The sequence below is a fragment of the Panthera tigris genome, chromosome A2 (genome assembly GCF_018350195.1).
Source record: "Panthera tigris isolate Pti1 chromosome A2, P.tigris_Pti1_mat1.1, whole genome shotgun sequence".
Taxonomy (NCBI): Eukaryota; Metazoa; Chordata; class Mammalia; order Carnivora; family Felidae; genus Panthera; species Panthera tigris.
This window is the reverse complement of record NC_056661.1, coordinates 3,765,883-3,786,464: the sequence shown is the minus strand read 5'-3', so window position 1 is coordinate 3,786,464 and position 20,582 is coordinate 3,765,883. Positions and strand designations below refer to the sequence as shown.

The following is a 20,582-nucleotide window of genomic DNA, read 5'->3' as shown; positions in this document are numbered from 1 at the left end:
CCCCCCCCCCCCACTGCCAGCTGGGCAACTGAACCGGACCCTCAAGAGCAGGGACTCTGCAGGCACAGCGGATGCTGGCTTCTCCACCAGCCGAGGCTCAGGAAGGAGACCCTCGGCCACAACTGACCTTCTGCGGCCTCGGCCTCCCGGCCCTGCGGTGGCGTCGGCTGGGGCTCCTCCTCTTCCTCCTCGGGGTCGGCCTCCTGTGAGGTCTCCTCCTTCAAGCCGCCAGCCTCCTCCAGGAGGGCGGCCCCGGCGGCCCCCTCCCCTGGGGACTTGGGGTCTTCCGGCTTGGGCTTCTTGGGCTGGCTCCGTTTCCGGTGGGACCTGGGGAGGGACAGTCATCAGCCAGGAGGCCAAGTGACAGGGAGGAGCCCCGTCTGAGCCGCCCCACCACCCAGCCGACAGAACGGAGCCCCGGACGGCATCCCAGGGGCCGTCACGGGGCCAGCAGAGCTGGCTCAGGGGGCAGGTGGGGGGCCAGGCCCGGGGGGCCGTGTGGGGCAGAGCGGGTGCTGATGACCGGGAAGGGGGGGGGTGGTGGGGGGCCGGGGCAGGGGAGGTGGAGGGGGACAGGCCTGGGGACCACGTGGGGCGGAGCGGGTGCTGATGACCGGGAGGGGGGATGGCGGGGGCTGGGGCAGAGCCGCTGTGGGGGGGGCGGAGGCAGGGTGGCGGGTGGAGATGCCTGCACACAGGGACAGGTGCACTTACGGCGGCCCCGGCCTCCTGGTCTGCTCTTTCTTCCTTTCTAGACTGGCCTTTCTGTCCTCCTCAGTCTTTCTCCAGTGTCTGTTTTCTTTCAGACTAATTTGTCTAGAACGTAAACGTCAGGGGTGCCTCATCTAAGGGCCTGGCCTCGGGCACCTGGCCGTCCCCGTCCCGTGCTCTGTGCCCCTCACTCGAAGGAGCTGCAGAGGCCCCTGCTCGCCTGTCCCCAGCTGGCCTCCGGGGCAGGGCCCAGCCTCGCTCGGGGACGCAGCTCTCTGGGGGCGGCCCTCGGCCCCGAGTGAGAAGTCGCCTGAGGCTTAGCTCTGGCTTCTCAGTGCGAACCAGACAGAATCGGTTATAAAGGAAAAAAAGACGGTGACCAGGGTGGGTGGGCCACCACGTCAGAGGCCAGGGCCTCCCTGTCCAGCTCTGGGGACTTTGCAAGGAGGGGAGAGAAGGGGCTTTTAGGCTGACACCAAGGCGTGTGACGGGCCCAGGAGCAGAGGCAGAGGCTGGGGCGTGGAGAAGCCCGCACCGGGCGGGTCACCGGCGTCCTGCAGGGGTCGAGGGGACAGCCCTACGGGGTCTCAGACTCAAGGCCTCATCGCCTCCGAGCCTTTCTTCCCCCTCACTGTCAGCAATGCCGACGGGAGGGTATGGCTGCGGCTTCCCGTCCCCCAGGGGCTCTCGGTCTGGCCCCAGTGAGGTCGGTTTGGACACGGGGTCCTATGGCGGGGGGGGGGGGGTCCCTGTAGCGGTCACACCTCCAAGGATCAAGAGGTCACCCAGCAAAGCAGGGCTACCTGACTGGGGCCGGGAGGGGGCCCGGGGAAGCCTTGAGGGCTCCCGATGCCAGGACCCCCACCTCCCACCCAGGGGGTGCCCACCACCGCCCCGCTGTCCCAGGACACGGGCTCCTGACAGCTGCCTCGCCACCTCGCCCCGCGCCTGCGGCCGGGGGGGGGGGGGTGGGGGGGGGTGGGGCCTCTCCTGACTGTCCCCTATTGCTGACTGCCCTGGTCCTTCGCACTGCTCGGCTGCCTCGCTCGAGAGCCCCAGGCGATGCCAGGCTGACAGGCCCCGGGTGATGTTCGCACATGAGCCACTCCGATGACCAAAGGCGGGGAGCAGGGAGCATTCCGGGGGAGGGGGCGTCACGGGCGGAGGCATGGCATCACACACATCATGGCGTGCACGGGGCGCTGCGGGGGGTGCGGGGTGGGGTGGGCGGGAGGACACGCGGGCAAGGAGCCAGGCAGGAGGGGGCGCGGGAGCCAGGGGGCCGGGGGGGGGGGGGGGGAGGGAGGAGAACGCACTCTACCGCCACAGAGCCCCTGGGGCCTCCGGGCGGAGCGACTCTGGGAGAGACGGGCCCAAGCCCCAGGACAGCAGCACGGCCCAGCTGGCTCTTGTCACCAGCTGCCTCCGGAGGAGGGGCTTCTCTCCAGGCCTGAGGACACCGCAGGGCAGGGGGCCCACAGGCGAACCCCCACGCTGGCCCCAGGCAGCAGCCAGCGGGAGGGTGTCCTCCCACTGTCAACTCACCTGGCCTCGGTTTCCTGCAGCTGCCCGGCTCCTCGGCTCCCCTCCTACCCACCCCCTACCCGACCCCGGAACCAGAGGCCACTCCCGATGCCGCCGGCCACTCCCAGGGCGGACCGGGGGGTGGTCCTGTCTGTGCCAGGGAGCCTAGACCTTCCTGGGCCCCCAGAGCATCCTGGACTCAGAGCCCCAGGCGCCCCCAGCCCCCAAGCACCACTGGGCCTTTGCTAGTGTGGAGACCCCCAGGACGGGTGGCACCAGGCAGACGGGCAGAGGCAGAAGGCCACCCTCTGCGGCGGACTAGGAAAAGCGAGCTGAAGGTCGGCGTGCAAAGACAGCCCTGCTTTGTGAAAATGTCAGCTGGGAGAACTGGTGGCAGCCGGGCGGAGCCAGCGGGCACCGAGTCACGCAGTGCGGCCGTCGCAGCGCCCCCCGGGCCAGATCCCCAGATGGGCCGCCTTCCCTGCTTCGAGCGGTTTCTCCCCTACCGCTGCCTGCACGGCCACGCTGCCTGCCAGCAGTCACGCGGGGTGTGGCCATCCTGCCGCCACGTGCCACGCGGTGGAAAGCCTCCCTTCCGTCTTTCTGACTCTGTAGACAGCGTCCATCCACGAGCGACGCAGCTGCCTGCGTCGTATTCTTTGCTTGCCCCTCCTAGAGTCGGTCATCGGCCCGTCCCAGATGCTTGGCTTTCCAGGCGACCCCCAAGCTCCTGGTGTGGCCTCTGACGCAGGGTGTCCCACACTCCTCGGTGACACCTGGGGGCCTGTCCCCTTGAGACTGCCTTGGACTTGCCTGGGTGGGATCCAGGTCCCTCGATCTGACGACCTTCTTGGTTGATGCCCTTGTTTAGTTGGAGTATATCCTCCAGGAGCTTCCTCAGTAAGAAAGGAAATTGAGGCTTTAGAGATCTAGAAAGATCTTTATCCCCTTGCATATTGAGTTGGTAATTTTGCTAGGTTTTGTTTTGTTTTTTCGAGAGAAAGCGCGAGTAGGGGAGGGGCAGAGAGAGAATCCCAAGCAGGCTCCTCACTGGCAGAGCAGCGCCCGACGTGGGGCTTGACATCACGAACCGCGACATCATGACCTGAGCCGATATCAAGAGTTAGACACTCAACCGACTGAGCCACCCGGGCGCCCCGGCTGGGTACGTACTTTCCGGTTGGAAATTGTTTCCCTTCTGATTTTTGAAGGCCTTGCTCCTTCGTGTGTTGGCTCGTAGCATCATGGGTGCAAAGTCCAATGTCTTTAGGGTCTCTTGTTCTTTACGTGGGCCTGGCTGTTCCTTCCAGAAGCTTCTGGGACCTTCTCTTTAACCCAGAGCTGTGAAGCTGCATAGTGACGTGTGCATAGTGTGGGTCATTCTTGTCCTCTGTGCCCGACTTGGAACTCTGCGAACGCAACGCTTGGGTGCCAGGCAATGTTCTTTTCTCTCTGCCCAAAGCTCCTGGCAGAGGCCGGAGCTGCTCAGGGAGCCTCTGCTGTCCGATGCCCCGTCCTCCGCTCGACCCCTCGGCTCTGGGAGACTCCTCAAGCCGACTCCCGGCTCGCCTCTCCGTCCGTCCGTCCGCCCGCCCGCCTGGAGCCAGGTCTTCCTGAGCTGCGGGCTCCTCCTTGCCTGCAGTGGCGCCCGGGAGGGTCAGGTGGCTGGCGGCTCACCGCTCTTGTCTCTCACTGGAGAGGCCGACTCGCACGCCACCTTCTGCCGAATCTCAACCCGAGCCCCGCGACGCCTCACGCTCAGCCTCCAGCCCACCGGAGTCCCCGGCGTCTCTCCCCGGCCTTTCCAGAGAGCGCCACGAAGGCGGGCCCGCTTGCCCACCCTTTCCTTCCTGCCAAAGTCTGTGGGCACTGCTCAGCAGCTGCCCTCCCTCTGCCGTTCTCAGTCACTCCTCTGGGCTCCCGGCGGTGGTTTCAGGAGAGGGTGGAGGAGAACACGAATTTACCGGCCAGGCCTGACTGGGCGTCTGCCGTGGGTTCCTACGAACTGAATACTGGGACCAAGTCCAAATACCTACACTAATATTTTCAATACGGAAGCAGGTTCTTGGGATCGCGGACGGCAGGAGAGGCGGGGTGGGGGGCTCCTCTTGGACCCCCGCCCGTGCAGCAGGCCGGGGGAAGGGCTCCTGGTCTGGTCAACAGAGGGGCCCAGAGCACCCAAGGCGCCAGCTCTCACAGGACCGGCCGCCGACCAGGGTCTCTACCTCCACAGAGGACACTCAGGCCACGGCAAGGCCCCCGGGGCCAGCACGGCTGCTGCGTCTGGGCACAGGGGGCTGCGAGCTCTGTGCCCAAAGTCCTTCTCCCCACCTCCTGGCCCCAAGACACTCTCCCCCTTTCCCTCCAGCACTCCACGTCCCCAGAGACAGGCAGGCCTGCGGCACCTGTTTGGTGTGGAAGATTAACCCACAGGAGGGTGACAAGAGAGGCCCACATCACTGTCCCGGAGAGGCCAACACCTGGCTTCTGCCTGGAGACATCTGGGGTGAGGTGTGGGGGTGCTACCCGGAAGGCTGAAGCCCTAGGGGGCGGCAGCCCGGCTGAGCCCGTCTGAGCAAGGACCACGGACAAGCGGCAGGTGCCAGAGGAGGCGGAGAAGCCGCGTGGGCACTCGCGGGATAGAGGGGGCAGCGGGCAGGAGAGGGGCCCCCCCGCACCACACCCTTGGGCAGGGGCCCCAGATGGTGTCTGGGGGCACCTGTGGTTGTCACAACCGGGGGTGCTGCTGGGTCGGGGGTGCTCCTTAACCTCAGGATGTGTCCTCCCCCAGAGAGTGACCTGGCCCCCAGAGTCCCCAGTGTTAAGGGGAGGGGCTCTGGTGTGGGGACAGGGCTGGCATCGCCCCTGGCTTGGGCCGGAGGGTGTTCAGGGGGTGCCATCCCGGCCGGGGCTCAGGGGGGCCGGCACAGCGGGTCGGGGCAGGGCACCAGTGGCCGGGAGAGAGTCACACGGGACTCTAAGTGTCACTGAACTCGGGCCGAGCACAGCGGCATCCAGCTTGGCCTTGGGTCCCCAGTCAGCCTTTCTGGAGAACGGCCCCCTCAACCCGTGACTTTGAAGAAAGAGAAGGGAATCAGCTGTGTTTTCCATGTTTAAAGGCTTTAAAGACAACTATATCCTTGGGATCACGACTAATTTGTTACTCAGTCTCCCTGCAGGAGTAAAACAGCTCCCCCGGTCCGGTCGGCAGAGAGGAAGGGAGAGGCGCAAGGCAGGAACACTCCAGAAGGGAACAGTGTGTGCACGACACGACACGGGGGCCGACAAGGGGGCCAGGAGGGTGAGGCGGCGGCCGAGGCAGCGGGGCTGCAGGGCGCTTCCTCTGGCACGGAAGGTTCTGGGCTGGCAGCCCGTGGTCCCTCTTCCCGGGCAGGCTCTTCCGACAGCCTCTGATGCCACTCCGTTCCTGGCCGTGCTGCCTCTTTGCCGGCAATCCCCTCTGTTGACCAATTAGCCGGAGCCACAGTCAATCAGCCATTATGCAAATGCACGTCTGGCCTGGGGGCGGCCTCAGCAAGAAGCTGCTCTTGGCAAAGAACCGCGGAGAGTGGGGAGAGCCTGACGCAGGCCAGAAATCAAAAGGACGGACAACAAAAGAAATCGGAAAAGGGAGTCTCACCTTCCCAAGGGCTGTCAGGAGCTGCCGGAACATTCTCAGAGAGAGGGGCCCCGGGGTGGGGGAGACACGCAGGGAGGCTGAGTCTGCCCAAGATTCGCGGTTTCACAGACGGACACGTGGAAACAAGGACAGCCCGGTCGGGGGCAGGTTGTGGACCGGCACGGCCACCCGGCCAGGATGGTTTTCCCCAGAAATAGTTCCCAGGACGTCCCCACAGAGTGTGGGAGTGCCAGCGACGGGGCTCCCCGAAGGAAGGATGTGGCCCAGCCTCCCAAGCGCTCAGCGGCCAGGCCCCGGGGAGACACAGTCCGCTGCCAGCCAGGTCAAGATCAAGCCAGAAGGGACCAAGTGGCTGCACTGGAAAAGCCTTGCTCGAGGCACAGATCCGCCAGCCCCCTAGTTTGGTGCCGCTGAGGGTGAAGGAAGTTCAGAGCACAGTGATATGATACTTTGTGGCAGGTGAAAATGATACGAAATTCCAAACTCAGCGTCCGTCCGTCGACAAAGCTTTCCCCGGACACACCAGGCTCGCTTGTGTATTTGTGTATCGAATGTCTATCGTCTACAGCGGCTTTCGCGGAGTCGAGTGGCCCTGAGAGACCGGCTGGCCCTTCACCGCGAGGTCCTGGCTCACAGCCGGGGGCCCAGCAAGCATTTGCTGACTGGTCCGCAGGCACCAAGAAGGAATCCGGCGAAACGCTGTCTGTGAACGCTCAGACCCGGGGAGCCCGGGTGCTCCCACAGAAAGCAAACGGACCGACGTTCCGGGCCCTGCGGCTGGCTGTCTCTGGTTCCTGGCACCACGCTGATTTCCACCTCAGCCCAGACCTGCCCCCCGCGCCCCTACGGCCTCGGCGACACGCCAGGAGGGCGCTGTCGTCTTGTCCTGTCCTCCCCCACCCGATGCCGGGCAACGGGCCGGGCAGCGACTACCCTGTCCTGGAAGGGTCCACGCGGTAGAGGGGGGCCCCCTGAGCCCAAGAGGGGTGCAAAGAACTCTGCAGTCACGGCTGTAATTGCGAATCCAAACAGCACGTTTTGGCAAGGGCCAAATGAGCACCCACAGACGCAAAAAGCCCGGCTGCCGCGAGCTGCCGAGAAGGGACCCGTGCAGCGCCCATGCGCAGAAACAGGGCTCTCGCGCCCAGGACTGTCAGGAGAGTGACAGACCGCACGCGTCCTCCCAGAGCGGAAACTGTGCGGCCCAAGGGCCAAAGGGCTGGCCTCCCGGGAGCTGGAGAACGAGGGGTTGGAGGGAACCCGAGACCCCGACCACACTGACGCCACCTGCCCCGAGGCCCATCGGCTGTGTTTGGGGAAGTGGAGGCCAGAGAAACACCTGGAGAAGAAACAGGAGGAGGAGGGCAAGAGGGGGGTTGGAAGGAAAAGGAAAGGAGGGGGGAGGTGGGGGAGAAAGGGGGAGATGGGGAAGAGGGGGAGAAGCCGGGGAGAGGAGGGAGGAGGGGAGGAGAAAGGGAGGAGGGGAGGGGAAAGGAGGGAGGAGGGAGGGAGGACGGGAGAGGGGAGGGAGGAGGGAGGGAGGACGGGAGAGGGGAGGGAGGAGAGGAGGAGGGAGGTAAGAGGAGGAGGGGGAAGGGAAGAGGGGGAGGCGAGAAAGAGGGGAGGGGAGGAAGGGAGGAGGGGAGAAGGGAGGGAGGAGGGGAGAAGGGAGGGAGGAGGGGAGAAGGGAGGGAGGAGGGGAGAAGGGAGGGAGGAGGGGAGAAGGGAGGGAGGAGGGGAGAAGGGAGGGAGGAGGGGAGAAGGGAGGGAGGAGGGGAGAAGGGAGGGAGGAGGGGAGAAGGGAGGGAGGAGGGGAGAAGGGAGGGAGGAGGGGAGAAGGGAGGGAGGAGGGGAGAAGGGAGGTCGGGGACAGCCTGCGGCCAGCAGCCCGGTAAAGAGTGAGAGCGGGACTCACTGACGGCCATCACCAGAGCCAGGCAGGTGCGGCGGCTCGGGCCGCCGGGTGACTCACCTGCGCAGGAGCTTGGCCTTGAGTGAGGCCCGGGAGGCGCTCCAGGTGCTCAGCTCGGGGCTGCTCAGGGCTGTGGGCCGGGTGTGGTCCAGCACCGTGAGGTCCTTGCCTTGCTTCCACAGCTCGTACCGCTCCGGCTGCAGGATGCGCACGAAGACGTCCATGGAGATCTTGACCATGTCCTTCCGGCACGTGCACTGTTGGGGGGCGGGGAGGGGAGACCCGCTGAGCCCGTGGCCAGCGAGCTGAACACAGGCGGGTGACCACGGCCCGGGCCCTCTCCTCTCCCGAACGGCTACCTTCAGACGCGAGATGGTAGCTTTCTGTCCCGGGAGGAAGCCGTGCCCTCCAGCGCGAGCCCCTGGCCCGCCCCCGTGGGGTCACAGCCACCGCCCAGCACACGGTCCAGGGACAGGACAGCAGACCCTTTGTGGGGGCCTCGGGGGTCAGCAGGCGTAGAGACGCAGCTCAGGAGCCCGAGGCCACGGGGGTCTACTTTCCGGCCCCCCGGGTGTCGGCTTTAAGCAAAATCTCCCTCCTGTCGGACACACGAGCCCCCAAGTGGGTAAAAATGCACAAGAAATGCTTTGTAACAGCAGCAACTCCAAAGGTCAGGAAGGAAGAGGGAAGAGCGGTCAGTCCCAAAAGGCCGAGAGTGAAAAAGGAAACACAAGTGGTTCCGAGCAGGTACAGGGTGCCCAAGGACGCACACGGGCCGGTCCCGATCCCTGCCTCGTGGGTTTGGGGAGAGGAAGCCAGGACCCAGAGGCTCAGCAGCCGGCCCCGGGGTGGCGAGAACTCGGACACAGAGCACCAGCTGAGGAAGGGGGCTGGCACGGTGTGCTGGGCGGCCTGGAGGAACGCTGCCTGGGCAGGAGGGTCCTTTGTGTCTGGGAGCTTCGACCGCTGGGGCAAACGAGTGTGGCAAAGACAGGCTGAAATGGCATCCCTTTTGCCCCCTCCTCTGCTGTCTAGACCCGTCCCTCTTGGGCCCTGAACGACTCCCACGGGCCACATGCTCCTGGAGCCTCTCTCTCCTCCAGGTCACAGCGTAAGCCCCGGGGCTGGGCACCGTGCGGGAGGCACGCAGGTGTCCCGGGGACACTTAACACCTCGGGGAGTCATGGGCCAGAAAAGCCAGCCGAAGACTCTGGAAGCTGGGCTCTGCCCAGTGAGCCAATGACCCTCCTCAGTCAGCAGAGGAGGAACCCGGGCAGCCCTGGTCTCCTACTTACCTGCGGGATGAGACCGAGACGGGGCTGGAAAATCATCCTACTGCCACAAGGGAGAGAAACAGAGGGGACACTGGCCTAGGGCAGAGCTGGCAGAGAGCCAGGCAGTGAGCATCTTCAGCTTTGTGGACTGCCCCGTCTCCGCCACAACCTCTCAACTCTGCTGCTGGAGCTCAGGAGCGTCACAGATGAGCACGTAAGTGAACATGGGTGGCTGCACACCAATAAAACTTGATTTAGGAAAACAGGCGAAGGGCCGGGTGTGGCACAGGCCCTGGTGTGCGGCCCGCTGGTCTAGACTCTGGAAGATGAACCGGCCCCCGCAACAGGCAGCCTAGGGGACCTCGGGGAGTGGGGGGGGGGGGACGTGACCCTGGGGTGCTGCACTTGGAGCCACCCTTCGGGGACATACGTGCCCAGGGACACCTGCACATCCACCGCAGCCCCTGTGGCTCGGACTCTGAACTCCTGCCCCTTTCTGCCCCCTGTCAAATGAACGGGCTTAGGAGAAGCCCGTTTCCGAAACTGTGGCTTAAAACCTATTTCCGTTCTAAACACACGTCTCGCCCTCCCTTTACTACCGTGTCACCGTCACCGCCGCTTACGGAAACGACGGCGAGAAGGAAGAGAGCTAACTGCCTCCCCTTCCAAGGGTCCTCGATCTGCCCCGGAAGCAGGGAACGTGGAGGACCCCCGATCTGAGGTGGGCGCCATGGGGCTGCAGGAGGGGCTTCGGGAAACTTCCAGAGGAATCTCCTGCGGACCCAGGCCCCACCCCCACTCCTCCCGGGGCTGGAACCGGGAGCTCGGACTCGGGGACAGCGATAACCTCGCCACGCTGAGCAGGAGGGACTATTTGTGGACAAGCGATTCCCAGCAAACGCGATTCATTTCATGAAAAATTGTGCAGGAGAGAAGGGCTGGCGGTATAATTTGGCTTCGCGGTGGCGGGAGCACAGATGGTGCCCGTGTTTCAGATTCCTGGCCCGGCACAGCCTCCCCAGAGTCACCATCAGCAGCAGCTTAAGGGATTTGTATCGAGTGGCTTGGCAATCGCTTCTCCTTAGGTAATTAAAAAAAGCACCTGTGTGCAGCACGGAGGGGGACACGTGGATGTGCTCCACGGAGCACTGCCTGGCGGCCTGGAGTCCGGCCCGCTTCTGGCCACGGTGGGGCTGGTCACCGGCGGGGGCGGAGCGCGGAGCAGACGGGCATCCGGGGAGCAAGCAGCGGGACCCAGGGAGGGGATGACAGCCGCTGGGATTCAGGACACGGCCACGTCACCTCCACGGCGGACCAGCCGGGCTCGGGAGCAGGTGCCACGGACCCACGGGCTCCCGTCGGCCCACCACACAGGGAGACGAGGCGGCTAAGGCCAACGACGGGACCTCAGCTCTTCCTCACAAGCGACTTCCTGGGGCTGAACGTGCCAGCCCCCCGACGGCCCCCGTGGGACCATCACACACCGCTGTTTCGTTGTGGCCAGCGGGGAGCCCGCGCAGAGGCTCGGCGTTGCCGGGGTGACCCTCGAGGGGGCTGGGGCAGGAGCTTCGGGCAGCCTCCGAGCAGGGCCCGGGGCGGGAGGCCCGGAGCAAACGGCCCTATTTGTTTCCGTTCTCCCCCTCCGGCCCCCATCCCGCCCCCAAACCCTCTGGGACACGCGTTTTCAAGGATCTGCTGGAGTCACTCAAGCTGACGGTCTCCGCTGCTCTCGCATCAGCCCCCCAGGTTAGCGGCCCCCGTCGGCGCTGGCGACAGAGAGAGCGTGCTTGCTGTCACACGGCTGTCACGGGCCGGCCGCGTCATTAGTTTCCGATGAGAAATGGGGCGCCGATGCGGAGGAGGAGGTCTGAGGGGCCCCCTCTGGGTCCCCCGCCCCAGGGCCTCCTGTACCACGGTCAGGGCCCACAGCCCTCAGCCCCCAGAACTGGGCGTGGAGGGGCTCTGCGCGGAGCGGGGCTCAGTCACTAGCACGCCGAGTGGCACCTGTCCTGCCCTGATCAGCCAAGGCAGGGTGGCTGGGGATTGCATCAGCGCCAGGCGGGGCCATCTGGGATCCGAGGAGGAAGCGAAGGCAAGAGGCGGGAATTGGGGTGGGGGAGGCGGGGAGAGACTCACTGTGGCACGGGGTCCCCCCCACTGCCAGCCTCCACCAACGGTCTGTTCCCGGACAGCTGCCTGACCTGCAGGTGCCCATCCTGGACCTGCCTGCCTTGGGGTCGGCCTCCCGTCCACGCACAGGCTGCCGCGCCTCACCCCGATCCTGGGCTCCCTGCCCCGCGCTGGCCCCGGCACCCGTGGCTTCGGCCTGTGCCCTCATACCCTCCGTCGGCCCGCGGGCAGCCAAGAGGCACAGTGTGGGCCGGGGCAGGGTGGACACCGCCCATACCCGCGGGCGGAACCTGGTTCCCCGACGACGCCTCACATCGAGAGGGGCCCGACAGCCTGCCTCCCAGAGCCGGGTTGTAGCTAATTCACGCGGTACGTGCGGTGGCCCTCCCACAACGCAGGCAACACGCGCGCTGTGAAACGACAGCAGAGGAGAGACAGCGCCCACCCCCACCCCCCCTCGCAAAACCAGGACAGGCCTGCCCAGCCTGCCCCGACCAAGGCCAGGCTGGTGGGGACAGCAGCCGCCAGCCCCGCCCCCTACCGCCGAGGGATCTCACCCAAGGAAGTGAGAAATCCAGACAGAGCCGGTCTCGACTCCAGAACCGTAAGCAGGCTGGTCAACAGTCCTGGGCAACGAGATAGGTCCGCCCGTCGGGCCAGGACACCATTTACGTGGCAGAACCATCCTCAGGAGAGAACCGTCAGCTCAAGAGTTACGCTATGCGCAATCCCAAGTACACCGAAGCCGCCATCGCGACCAAAAACAAGCCAAGTTGGCTTCAGAACAAGCCAAGGACGTTCGTCGAACACCTACCGGGCCCTTTCAACCGTGGGGCCCAACGACCCGCCGACCAAGCTGCTTAGTTTCCTAAATCTCTTTATTGGGCAGGAGTGTCCCTTAAGTCGAGGGTGGGCAAACGCAGCCCCCCACCTGTGCGTGAATGAAGTTTTCCTGGCACGCGGCCGCGGCCACGGCTGTGCGGGCGCTCCGACGGCAGGGTGGGGCCGTCCCACACAGACCGCGTGGGTTCGTATTCACGATCGGGTCCTTTACGGAAAGCGTGCCGTCCCTTGATGCAGGGGGCAGGGCGATCTTTATAGGGTAGCCTGAGGCCGAAGGACCCGCGGGGGAGCCACCACAGACTCCGTGCTATGGACGGAGTTGTGTCCCCCCCGCCCCAAGTTCCCGTGTTGAAGCCCCAACCCCTAACGCGACTGCAAGCAGAGACGGGGACGTTAGCAGGTGACGACAGTGAAGCGGAGTCCCCTACTCCCCGCCCCGTCCTGTCCCCGCCTCCTCCACGCGAGGGTCCGGCGAGAAGGCCGCCGTCCACACTCTGCCAGACGGCTCTCACCCGAGCCCAGCCCCGCTGGTCCCTGGTCTCAGACATCCAGTCTCCCCAAGTGTGGGGAACCCGTTCCCACTGTTTATAACCCCCCCTCCCCCCGCCCACGGTACTTCCTTACAGCAGCTCGAGCTGACCAAGACAGACGTCCTGGTGAGGACTTACTGCGGTCCTGGTCTTCATACTGAGGAGAGCAGGCCGCACACCCCCTTCCATCTGCTTCCGGAATCCAGCTCTCGCCGGGTGCCAGGAAGCGCCCGGAGCCTGGTGCGCAGAGGCCTGGCCTCAGGCTCCGTCTTTCCTGGGCCCCCTGCCCTCCATATCTGCCGCCCGAGCTGGCCATTCACCGGGGAAACATACCCGCCAGAGCCCGAAAGGGCCTCGGAGGGCCTGGCAGAACCTGCCCCGTGCTGTCCGGGGGCTCTGAGTCCCCGCCTAGTACAGACAAACGGCAGAAAATGAGAGGCAGAGACCGTCAGGGCGGGTCTCTCTCCTCTCCTCTCCTCTGGGGTGGTGGGCGTGCGGGTGGGGTTTTGTTCCCGAATCAGTCCCAAGGTGCCACACCCACCAGCAGAAACATCACACGAGGCCCAAGTCGCGGGAGTGGCTTCCCCAAGGGACTCCCGTCACCCCGGGGCTGGCGGAAAGCCGCCTGCAGCCTTCAGAACAGCTGACCCGGTGTGGGCCCGTGCTTTACGGGCCTTTAACTTCCTAAGGCTTTAGCATGTTTAAAAAGGGAGGCACCAAGGTTCGAATCTGCAATGGAAGCCATCAGAAGAACCCAGAGCAAAAGGGTCTCAGACTCGCAGCTCAGAGAGAGCCCCGTCTCCTGCGTGCGGACTACCGTGTGCTCTGAGCTACAGGGACAAAGTGGTCAGTGTCGCCGCACGCTGGTACCTGCCCTCAGCAGCTCTGGCTACGATGGGGCGGGGATAAAAACGCGTGAGGAGACAGCTGCACAGAGGGCACAGCAGGGCCCCATCCACCCTCCCTGGTCGCTGGGAGCACTCACCTACTGTGCCCTCTCCTCGTCCGGCCCCTCCACATAAGCACCCTGGGGGAGGGCCAGGCCGCGATGCCTCTGCGCCCACCCGGGGACTGAGTCTCACGGACATCTCGCCAGGGTCCCCGAGAGCACCGGTGGGGGAGGGGAGAGGGTGGGGGAGAGGAGAGAGAGAAGGCAGGAGGGCTGGGGGCAGCAGGAGCCCAGCCAGGGCCCCAGCTGGTCCCCAGACACAGTGCCCCCCGACATGGAGCCTTCTGTCCCATAAGCACAGGCCTCTGTCACCCCCAGGGGATGACTTCTGTCACAGAAGGCCGGGGATCTTGAGAGCACCAGCCAGAGGCTCAACGAGAAGCACTCTTGTCACTTCCAGATGACAAATGACAAGAGTCACGACCGTGGAGTTTAGGGGCCCGGGCCTAATCTGAGCACCGAGCCGGGAGCAGGGAGGCTGTCACCCCAGGCTGGAAGCCTGACACATCAAACAGCCCGACGTTCACACGTAGGTCTCCCAGGATCTGCTGCGGGGTCCAAGGAAAATGAGAAAACAGGACAGGGAGGAGGTCTGCCGCCGCTTATCAGAGCAGGGGCCACAAGCGGGGACGAACAGGCTTCTTCTCTCCAGAGCGTGACAAAATAGAAACTGGCATATCGTCAGGCTCAGCGCGGGTGGCCCTCGGGGCCCAGCAGCACTCGGCTCGGGCCGTGTGGGCCAGGGAGGACGGGGCACAGGCCCCTGGCACTCAGCGCACGTGGCGGCAGGGACTCCCAGAACCACCACCAACACGAGACCCTGATGATAACCGAGCTCTACAACCTTGACTCCGGGTCTCCCTCTCTGGGCCGTAAAGCGGAGTAAACTCAACCTTTTCACGGGAATGAACGTTAACGCCCGACACGACTTAGAGGATCTCACGACGTGGCCCTCCCGACGGCCTTCGCCAGAGCGCACAGAATGCTGCCCGGCCACGTGGGAGGGCGGGCTCAGGTCTGAGTCAGCAGGTGGCAGGCGGCCAGCGACCCGTGGCTCCTCTGGGACTGGGCGCCACGCAGGCCCCCCCACCCCACCGCTCCCCATCACCGCCAAGGACACATCCGGCTAGGGAGCGCGCTGGAGTGTGTGCGGCCGGGTGCAGGGTCTCCTCTGCAAGCATTTTGCTAACTGTAGAGAAAGCGTCAGCCCGCAGGCCCAGAAGTACACCCCTACATCTTCCTCGGGAGGCTGGCGCCACGTCTGGGCCACAGAGACGGGGAGGGGGCAGAATGTCATTACAGCAAACCCTTCTGGGGGGAGGCCGGCCGCGCGCCGCAGGGGTGTTAGACGAGCTGACGCATGCAGGGCCCCCGGCCCGGGGCTGCCAGAGCAGTCGGCGCATTTCCGCTCCTGGAACGAGACCCCCGCCTACTCCTCCAGCCCCTCCCCGCGCCGCTCATCTGGCAGGAGCCAGGCCGCCCAACTGTTTCTCTGCATCTGAGTCCTAGGCCCGGTGCTCTGTTCCCACCATCCGAGGACTCACCCTTCACCAGCCACACCGATCCCGCGCAAAATGACTGAAAGCAAGCAAACCGCTGTACTTTTGTAAAGTGCGACAAAAAAAAACACCAAAAGCGAGACCTTCCTCGGACGCTGTTTTTGCAAAAGGAGAGCTCTCTCCCGTGCTGACTCCACCAGCGGCCCCGCCACACGCCTCCGCAGCCTGTCCTCAGGGACCTCAAAGCCACTGTGGCTCCTGGCCTGCGGGAGCCCCGGGGTCCGCACCCCCCTCCGCCTCTAAGCCTGGGCCACGCGTCGCAGGTCTCCGTGGGCCGGGCTCCAGACGCGACCTCCCAACGCTGCTTCCGAGGGCTCCACCGGGAGCAAAGACACAAAACTCGTGCGCGGAGCCTGACCGCTCCCGACGGACGCGGGGCCCTGAATGCCTGCAATCGAAAGGGACGGGGACCTGCCGTGTCCAGGTTGTTTCCAATCTTCTCCATGGGTGTCTGGGGGGCTCCGTTGGTTAAGCGTCGACTTTAGCTCAGGTCATGATCTCACGGCTCTGGAGTTTGAGCCCCGCGTCAGGCTCTGGGCTGACAGCTCGGAGCCTGGAGTCTGCTTAGGATTCTCTACCCCTCGCCTGCTCTGTCTCTGTCTCTCTCTCTCTCTCTCAAAAATAAGTAAACGCTAAAAAACCCCAGAATCGGCCCCTTAAAAAAAAAAAAGAATCCCCCACGTACTAAACTAATGGGATTACAGCGTGAGTGACCGTGAAGTTCACTTCCCTCAGCTGAGTCTGCTAGCGGAAACCACCTCCGTGTTTCTGGAGGACGGGATGTGATCCTACTCTTCTCGTCTGGCTCTCACCCCACGTGTGTGCAAGTCCACGTTCTTTCAGAGGCGGATTCTGACTGATTTTTAATGTGTCTTTATTTTTGAGACACAGAGAGACAGAGAACGAGCAGGGGAGGGGCAGAGAAAGAGAGGAAGACACAGACTCCGAAGCAGGCTCCAGGCTCCGAGCTGTCAGCACAGAGCCCGACGCGGGGCTTGAACTCACAAACGGCGAGATCATGACCTGAGGCAAAGTCGGACGCCCAACCGATGGAGCCACCCAGGCGCCCCGATGCAGATTCTGATTTAAACCAACCGCTCAGCACTCCCCTCCTGGCCCTCCCACCACAGAACGTTTCGGCTCGTCCCCAGGTAGCAGGGAGGTCACGGAAGTAAAGAGGGTCACCTGCGGGGATGGACGCCCCTGACAACACGTGAGACCAAAGCCACCACCACACGAATACGGGAACGTCCGTTTCGCAGAGGAGGGGAAATGGGGGCTGAGGCTGCCACGGCCAGGGCACGAGGCCAGCAGGCGCCCAGGTCCCCTGAGGACCTCCCCGCTGAGCGGGAAGACCATGCTGGCGGAAGTCGGACGGGGGAGGGCCTGGGGGGGCACTTGGCGAAGGCTTGCAGCGCTGCACACGCTCCGTTCGGACCCGAGGGTCCCGCCCCAGGCCGACAGGGCTGGTAGCCTCAGGGGAGGGCCTGTGTTATGACCCCAGCTCCTCTGGCCCCCCAGCTGCCCCATTCGCTCCCAGCATCCCTGGCCCGCCTCACGCTCTGATCTGTGCCGGGCCCCCCGTGGCACGGCCGCGGCCACAGAAAAGGCGGCCGTGTCACGGCAGGGCCGCCAGCAACGAGAAGAACGCCGGGAGCCTTGTTGGGGCTCCAGCGGTGGGCGGTCTGGGCCGGGGCTGCCCCAGGACCCCCGGGCGGCCCTGGAAATGACCGGAGTGCGCGAGACAGTAACACGGCCAGGCTGCCTCGGGGCCCGCCGAGTCCCGTTTGCCACATTTCCCCCAATTTAAATAGCACTGAGCTTTAATCGGAGGCCACCTCTTCTGAAAAATTGAATAGACATTAGAGTCCGCTCGTGTGAAAGAGCCAAACGGGACAGAGAGAACGCGCTGCCGGCCTAGACGGGAAAATTATTAAACACGGTTCGATGAAATCATCCACCCGAACAGCATGCGTGCACGGGGACCCTCGCACTTTCCCGCCACAGGAGCAGGAGCGGCACCAGCTCCCGGGCCTCCTGACGTCAGGAACTGGGGCGGAGCTTCGCCAGGGCCCGGCGGGCGGGTCAGCAGCCAACGGCCACAGACAGACCAGCGGCCCGTCCCTGGCACGCACGAGGACGGGGCACCCTCAGAAGCAGCAAACCCCAGGTGGTGAGGCCGGGCCAGCGAGGGCCCATCTTCCGGCCGACGGCTCCCCGTCCCTGCAGAGTCGGGTGCCCGAACCCACACGCCGCCTCCGCCTTCTGCCCTCTGCCCGGCCAGGCACACACCTTCCAGAGCACTCGGGCCCACAAAGCGTTAAACGCCAACCGACGGGGGCAGAAACCCAGCCACGGAGCCCACATCTGCTCGCGATGGCTCACAGACGCCGCGGCCCCCTGTTTCTGATGTAATTACCAGCGCCGCAGCGAGAGACATAACAAACCAGTTCATTAGGAAACCCACTGGAAGCTCTCAGAAGCGCTTCATAAACAAAACAATTAGGTGCACGGCTCCCGGGGCTCCCCTCGGTCCTTGACTGGGGGCTGCTTCCCTCACGCCCCACAGCCAGCCGGGCCGGCAAGGTCGCTGGCCTTGGACCCAGCACAACGCGGCCCCGGCGAGGCCAGGGCTCCAGGGCACACCTCCTCCCCTTTCTCTATAAAGGAAACCTCACGTGTCGCTGTCCTCTCTGGGGCCCACCTGGGTGACCTTGGCCCACCAGGACGGCCCGGAGAGTCTTCCTGTCTGTCTGCAGCCCGGGCCCTCGCGTCTCCCATCCCGGCCTGCTAATGCCAACGACCGACACGATGATACTAACAGGCTGGGCGCTCAGTGCCAGGCAGGCTTCCCCAGAACGCTCCCACCACACTGACAAAGGCCACAGAGGACGCCATACGCGGTCGAATCCGAGACGAGACGAGAGACGACCGAGAGGCCTGGGGGCCGTCCCGAGCTACCGCGTGACTCTAACACCCAGCACTTCTGCACCGGGAAGACGAGAGAGTGACAGGAAGCCCCGGGGAAAGAGCGAGGGAAAAACGTATCTCACACAGCACTTTTCCGCGAGCCCCGCGCACCTGCCTGTCTGGGGCCATAAATCACAGGGGCAGCGAGGCGCAGAAGGGCAGGTGCCCGGCCCCACCTCCAGCCCGGGCGGGTCGCGGCCGCCCACTCCGGCCCTCTTCCTCACGCCCCCACCCTCGCCCCGGCCCTGCCTCCTGCCACCTCCCCTCGGGCTCCTGGATGATCGCTGCGGCGGACGGCACGCTCCCCACACACAAGGCACCCGATCTACGCAAGGTGGGTCCCCGGCCGGGGCTTCAGAAGAGGCCCCTCCCCCTGGATGCAGTGCATCTGGGGGGCCCGGGGGCCCTCTCCCCTCTTCCACACTCCACAGAAGCCGCTCCCCCGCTAGATGCTTCTGGGGGGAGCCGACAGTTCCCGGGGAAGCTGAGCTCTCGGCAGGCGGGCGGCCCAGACAGCTGGCGGAGACCCAGTTCAGCTCACCCAGGCTCCGGGCCGTTCAGAACGGGTTCTAAATCTCTCTCGCTCTGTTTCATCTGAAGTCAACTTGTGCACCTGCCTCGTGGGGCGGTCTGCGATGCCGGCACAACCTCAGTGGGGGAGAGAGCCCCTTGCCAGGCCTCGCCCAGTGCCGCCCACCGCGGGGGCAGTCGGGGCCGCGCTGAGCTAATCCAACGTGGCGTGCGGCCCCGTGGGGCTAATTCGAGCTCAGGCCTAGAAGGGCTGGTGCGGGCGTGTTTATCTTCTCCGAGTGAAGCTCGCACACCCCTCTGATCTCCCCCGACAGCAATCCCACTACAAAGCCTGCCCGTCTGAGCACGTGCCCAGGGAATTCCGTCCTTAGAAATGGAGCACAGGCCTCGGGAGGCGACTCTGCCGCCCCCGCCGAGCCCCGGACCCCAGCCAGGAGGAGGCCACCAGCCTGTACAGACGCCCTCGGGTGGGGAGGGGGTCCCTCAACAGGCGCACGCCTCCCAGAGGGGGAGGGAGACAGGAAGGGAGCGGGTGTTCTGGGCCCGGCCCTCTCGCTGCCGTGACCTTGGCCAAGTCACTTCACCTCTCTGGTCCTCGCGCGGTCGCGAGGTTCAGAGTCACCTTGAGGCAGGGTGGTGCCATCGGTAAAGCTGGAGATGGAGACAGAAAAGAAGAGAGACGGAAGGAAAGGGGAGACAGTGCTACCTCCGAGGAGGGGTCCGGCGAGGAAGGGCAGGGCTCAAAACAAACGCGGCAAGGGCTGCGTGTGACCCGGGAAGGGTGGGGGTGGGGGGTGTGGGGGACAGGCCCCACACTCACTCCGCGCGCAGGCCCCGTAGTGTCCTGGGGTCCCCGGGGCCCCCCGCCCACCTGTCACCCTCTCCCTGTAGGTGCAGCTCCCTCCGGGACCCTCAGCACAGCAGTGCTCAGGATGCTGACTCTGGCACGTACCTGTCCACGCTCCCCTTGTTTCGGGTCTGGCAGGGGAGAGAGGAAGCTGGGGCTCGAGCGACCCAGTTTGGTTTCTAATTCCCGTTTATGAAACAAACCAAGAGCACCACCAGGAACACGATGACAAACAGTCCAACCTTTCCCCTCCAGGGGATGCAGGGCATTTACGGAGGAAGCACCCAGGAAAGGCAAGACCACTCCCCCCTCCCTGGAAAGCTACGCTGGTTTTTCCAAAAAAAAAAGTTGTAAAAAAAAAAAAAAAAAAAAAAAAGGAAGAAAGAAAAAGAAAGAAAGAAAGAAAGAAAGAAAGAAAGAAAGAAAGAAAGAAAAAGAAAAGAAACACGTTGAGAGCGTACGTTTTCGAGGGACCCGAACTCCGCCACGTCGAGCTAACATCTAGCAACGTTTGGGCAACCCCCGCCCCCACCCCGCCCATCCATCCATAGAGCGGGGTTACGAATGTTTCCCTCAGAGTGCCCGGCCCGTCCTTCCGCCTCGCTGGGGCGGGTGGAGCGGGCAGGAAGTCCCCCCAACCCTGTCCCTGTCATCGCTGCTCCCTCCTCGGAGTCCCGGCCCTGACCCTTAGGGACTCAGCGGTCTCTGCTCACCTTGGCCCCCCAGCTGCGTTCTCCTTAATTACACAAAACCCTGGCCGCTCGTTGCTGGCAGCGCAGTGGGTGGGGGCCATCCCCCTCTACCCTCCGGCCCAGAAGGAGGCCCCGTCCCACGCCGGTGAGACAGGAAGCCAGGGGAGCGAGGGGCCTCGGTGACGGGGCTGCGCGATCCACAAACTGGCAGGAGGGTGGGACAGAGAGGCAGGCGGCGTCTTCCTGCCCGTCCCCCCACAGCGCGGGCCCGGAAGGGTCCCGGCAGCCCTCGCCGCTCTCCTCCTGGAGGCCGATGGGTGGAAAACGTTAGCGCCAGCCAAGCGGCTCAGGAAGGAAGAGCACGGAGGACGCAGACACCGAAACACCACGTCGACTCGAAGCTGGACCCAGGGCAGCTCAACCTTCCGACGGGTGGGCAGGAGGGAGCGGGGGTGCTTCAGCGTGAGTAC

General features: G+C 64.7%; 1 protein-coding gene across 13 annotated transcripts in view; it reads right to left on the bottom strand.

The window, feature by feature from the left end:
• Positions 1-20,582, bottom strand: part of KDM4B (lysine demethylase 4B) — a 131,936-nt gene that overhangs the window by 21,631 nt on the left and 89,723 nt on the right. For 11 of the 13 annotated variants that reach the window (XM_042977866.1, XM_042977871.1, XM_042977864.1 and 8 more), the window contains 3 exons: positions 7,848-8,044; positions 715-816; positions 128-327 (listed from right to left, as the gene is read on the bottom strand). In XM_042977866.1, the coding sequence (XP_042833800.1) occupies positions 128-327; positions 715-816; positions 7,848-8,044 (499 nt within the window). The remainder of the gene's footprint in view (positions 1-127; positions 328-714; positions 817-7,847; positions 8,045-20,582) is intronic. The other 2 variants (XM_042977863.1, XM_042977865.1) reach the window with 1 other exon arrangement.